Source organism: Vigna angularis, chromosome 7 (genome assembly GCF_016808095.1).
Source record: "Vigna angularis cultivar LongXiaoDou No.4 chromosome 7, ASM1680809v1, whole genome shotgun sequence".
Taxonomy (NCBI): Eukaryota; Viridiplantae; Streptophyta; class Magnoliopsida; order Fabales; family Fabaceae; genus Vigna; species Vigna angularis.
Window position 1 is genome coordinate 3,809,395 of NC_068976.1, and position 4,973 is coordinate 3,814,367.

Genomic DNA, 4,973 nt, shown 5'->3' on the forward strand with positions numbered 1-4,973 from the left:
ATGCAAATAATCACACCTAATGTAAGAGAAGTTCACCTTCCTTTGTTTTGTGTTTTGTGATTGTTATTTTTTATGAGGAATTGACTGTGTTGTTGGTTTTGTGAAATTTGGTTTAGCAAAATATACAGAGCTACATGGTGCAAAGGCTAGCTAGAGTATATTATGATATTTTGTGTCTTTGGTTTGAATGATTCTTCATTATTTGTATTTAATTTGCAGTGTCGACCACTACAAGAAAAATCCTGATTATATACAGCCAAAATCCGTATATAACGTCCAAAATCCGTATAAAAAATCGTATTATATACGGATTATATACGGCCAAAAATCCGTATATAAAAAGGCTGTAGGTAAAATTATATACGGATAATCCGTATATAAATTACATACGGATAATCCGTATATAAATTACATACGGATAATCCGTATATAATGTACATACGGATTATCTGTATATAATTTACATACGGATAATCCGTATATAAGTTATATACGGATAATCCGTATATAAGTTATATACGGATAATCCGTATGTAACCTATATACGGATGATCCGTATATAACCTATATACGGTTAAACAGATTAATTGACTCCAATAGCATACTACTCATTCAAACAGACAATTTACAATGCCTGCCCATACCACACAGACAATTCACAAGAGCTGCACATTATATCCATTCACAAATTTGACAAATAAAATAAGTCTTAAAACCTACAAACAAGCATTTGACATTAATCATAATAAGAAAGTTTACATAATTGTTAATTATAATAAGTTCAAATAAGATGAAATAAGTTATTGAGGAAATAAGTTTGAGTCATAGATGCCCTACTTCTAAAAACATAACTAGTAATCTCCATAAACATTATCATCTTGTGGTTGATCTGTTGGTTGCTGTGGTTGTTGTGGTTGAACATTAGTTTGTGGCTGATTTTGGGATTGAAAAAATTGTTGTGCAATTGCGACTACAGGAGGCGGAAGGTACTGCATTATGACGCCAATAAAGCCTTGCAATTGAGAGTTCATCTGTCGAAGTTGGTCATCATGGGTTGATACTCGTGTGTGGAGGTTAGAAATGTCGTCTACCATCGGTTGCTGAGAAGAAGATGCCTGTGTCTGTTGTATGTAACTATCAACACAGTCATCTTGAGCACTGACATTTCCGATGCCGTATACGCGTCCCTTGTACCTTCCACCAGCAACGTCCAACCAACATTGGTTCCTCAATCTTTCCTCATCTGCAGGGTCTAGGGGAGAACATGTTGAAGCACCAACAGATGCTGTCTCAGATCTTATTTGAGAAAATTTTGCTTCAAACTCTTCCTGTTAAATGAATACATGATTATCGTTAAATAGATAGACCTAAGAATTACAACCTAATAAAGAATATAATGGAGTTAGTAGAAACTAACATGTGTCCGCCTAGACCTTTCATCGACAAATTGTCCTGTTGATGCTCGAATATGTGTCTGCTGAAATATTTCATCAACATGCACTGACCGACCAAGCTCCTGTGGCTAAAAGCAAAGATGTAAGTTTTTAACATCAAATATTTGTAAAGTTTATGAGTAGAAATGTAAAAATAAATTTATATGTACCAGACGAATTGCATGCTCATGCACGCTAATGGATCCCCCAGTGTGCAAACAACCACCCTTGTCAGATGTCCTATTCTTTTTGGCCGTTTCACATTTTTGTCTATAAAGTGGCATGTTCCACTTCTCCAAAAGACCATTCCAAACAATATCCCCAATCCAATTAGGTTTTTTTCCTTCTGTTCGAGCCTTTTTAAACATCTCAGATAATCTATGAGATGCTTTGGTGTGGAAATTTTTTTTCACCTTTTCTTCATGGTTAGACCTCCATGAAACCTTCCTTTGTTGACAACAAAGATTAATATTGGATAAGATAATTGAGGACCTTAACATTTAAAATTAATTGTAGTACATAATGTAAATAAACACAAGTGTACCCTAAAACGCTCAAAGAAAACATCTCTTTGTGTCTGAGGTATATTTCCCCATGTCACCCATGGCTCATCAAACTGTTGCTTGATGGTGGCTGTGATTGCTTTGGATGCTGTTTTTGTTGGATAAAACCTATACCAAAATAAAAGTCAAATATTAGAATAATACAATATATGCTTGGAACATTAAATTGATGTTTTCTTACCCTCCTCCAATAGGTGTAATGATTGGACGATTGTTGGAAACATCTTCAAAGTCATTGGCTGCTGAACTTGAATGTGGAGGGTATCCCCTATAGGAGGTGGTGATGGCATATTTGTGGGAGTTGTTGGGTTAGAACCAACATGGGGGGAGGGTGATCTCCATTGATCAGCAGCAAATTGTTGTGGACTAGGTGTGAAGGCAGGAACTTCCAACGAAGGTGGAATTGATGGTGCAGTAGGTGTCAAACCAGGAACTTGTAATGGTGGTGGAACAAATCTAGCAGTGGAGGTAGAGGTAGGTGTAGATGGCTGACTACTTGAAGCATTTACATTATTGAAACGATTTAACAACTTCACCATATAAGATTTCTTCTTGCCCTTCTCCTTATTTGATTTTGCTAAAGGTGGAATAGGAGGGTCACAACCATCTGATGCCATATTCTTGAACAAAAAACAAAATTGTTGGGTCAATATATTTTTACAATTGAATGGAAAGGAAAAGTAAGAAAAGAACATAATGATGATGTTCTTGTTTGGCTAAAGATACACTAAAGAAAAGAAACACAAGGGACCAATTGAGGGGACCACATTCCAAATGGTGGTCACGGTTTTTTGTGCAATCAACAATTCAATTTGGCAAATTTAAGGGAAGTGGAAGAAAGGGACCACCATGTTGTTCACGTAAGAGAAGCTCCAAATGAAAGAGTTGAATTTGTTGAACGGTCCCCACACTTTTAAAAGGCTTATCGCACGTTTTGGTTTCAATTAGTCTGAGAAAGCATGGGCTCGGAAGTGGTATTTTCAATTTGGAAAAGTGTTTTACATGGTGAAATAAAAGACAAAATGTGGAGCTATAACTTGTAAGAATTTGTCACCGCATGGGGACCATCCACTATCAAAAGTAATCTTTTTCATTCTATCAAAACCTCACGGCCTAGTGACCATGGAAAACTTCATTCTGGAAACATCTAAGTTGGCACAACCTTGGCTGGAACGTGGTTTCCAGTTTGGAGAAAATCAATTCAGTTTTGGCTTTTTAGAGGGGGACGTACAGCAGCTGCCACTCACGTTTTACACATATATATTATTCATTTTGAAGAGCACACAGACAGAGGGAGAACTTGGAAGCACCTTACATTCAGATTTTCGTTTTAAAAATGGGCATCCATTACGCTGCTGTCATTTTATTCTTTACCAAGAAAGGAGGCGCTAATTCAATGGGGATGGCTTAGGAGAGGCCGTGCAGCTGGATGGAATAAGGGAGCCACCATGTTGAGAGAATGAAGCTCATGGTCTGGATGGTGTTAATGCCTGGAAAGTCTCACGTCCCAGAGGTGTTCACGGTCCAGTAGTTTGGAGCTGGCACAACTGCAGTCACCACTTGTTTGAGACTTGGTTCTTGAACGTAGCTAAGGAAGAAACGTTGGAATGAAAGAAGCAAAGCACGGCTGAAAGAAGAATGAGAACGGTGTTGTGTTCCAGCCACTACTTATTGGAAGCTCAAGATTATTTTTTGAAGAATGACAGTAGCTAATATCCAAGGAAATGGAATGATGGTTGTAGCAAGAAGAAGGTGAAGCATCCATTAAGAGAGTGTCCAACCATTGGAAGAAAAGAGAAGCCATGGATGAATGGAAAGGAGAAGGCACGTTGATGACAGCACACATAGCCACCTTCACGATCAGTAGGGAGAAGAAGTGATTCAAAAGCTGGAATGGTGCTACCATGAGTTGAAATAGAAGGTGTCACGGCCTTGTTGGAAGAAGACTCACGGCCTGCACCACAAAGCAAGCAAGCAAAGAAGTAAAGCTCCACGGTCTTGGTCCAGTTGAAGCTACAACGTGCAAAGTGGAGATGAGGAGAAGAAGTTGTTGTAACGTCTATGTAAGGAAGCAACATGAAAGGTGTGCTACGGCTGATTGGAGAAGAGGATGGTGTCATGATTGAAGAGTAATGAAAAAGTTCTCGAGCTGCAGCAGCTGCCAAGTTCTCGAGCAAAGAATTTGGAAGTGTCCCGTTGAAAAAGTTGTTGGACAAATCCAGCTCCTGGATAGCAGCACCACTGCTATTTTTGCCACTGTTATCAATCCCAAAAGGTGGCAATTCACTAGACAGATGATTGTAGCTCAAATCAAGAACCACCAAGTGACTGAGAAATGAAAAAAGCTGGTGCTGGAGACCACCAGATAATCTGTTATGGGAGAGATTAAGGTGAGAGAGAGAAGAGAGGTTTGTGAGAGAGGGGGAGATGAAGCCAGTGAGGCCTCTAGAAGGTAGCAAAAGATGTGTGACTCTAAGATCCCCATCACAAGTAATGCCTTCCCAAGCACAGCAGTCAAGAGAATCAGACCAATTGAGAGAAGGAAAAGGTGGAGAGGTGGATATGTTCCCAGAGAAAGCCAAGAGGGAGAGTTTATCAATCTGACTACAAGATGAAACATGAACAACAAACAAGGAGAATAGGAATAAGGGGACTATGATAGAGACCATGAAGTTGGAAACCATGTAAGAATTGTAAAGGGAATATGCAGAGGAAGATGAAGATGGTGATGGCATGAGAAAAACTGAGAGAATGGAGTGTTTGAAGTGATGGTTGGTCATGAGAGAGTGGAAATGAGAAAGAAGAGGAGGAGAGGGACATAAGGGGGTGAAGAACCAATGTAAGAAGAGATAGTTGGGGTGGCATGGGAGCAAGGAAGACCATGACCATCCATTGACAAGGGAAGCAAAATGAAGGGTGGGAGAGAGAGAGACAAAGTGGAAGGGTGACGTTGACAACTCGGGATTTAGATATACAT

The 4,973-nt window shown here is 39.2% G+C and overlaps 1 protein-coding gene across 1 annotated transcript; it reads right to left on the minus strand.

Moving 5' to 3' along the window:
• Positions 1 to 851: 851 nt before the first annotated feature.
• On the minus strand, positions 852 to 1,801 carry LOC108336892 (uncharacterized). The gene is made up of 3 exons (XM_052880593.1): positions 1,604 to 1,801; positions 1,418 to 1,522; positions 852 to 1,328 (listed from the first exon to the last, which is right to left on the minus strand). Exons 1-3 carry the CDS (start codon positions 1,799 to 1,801, stop codon positions 852 to 854), a joined length of 780 nt encoding a protein of 259 aa, XP_052736553.1.
• Between the last annotated feature and the right edge of the window lie 3,172 nt (positions 1,802 to 4,973).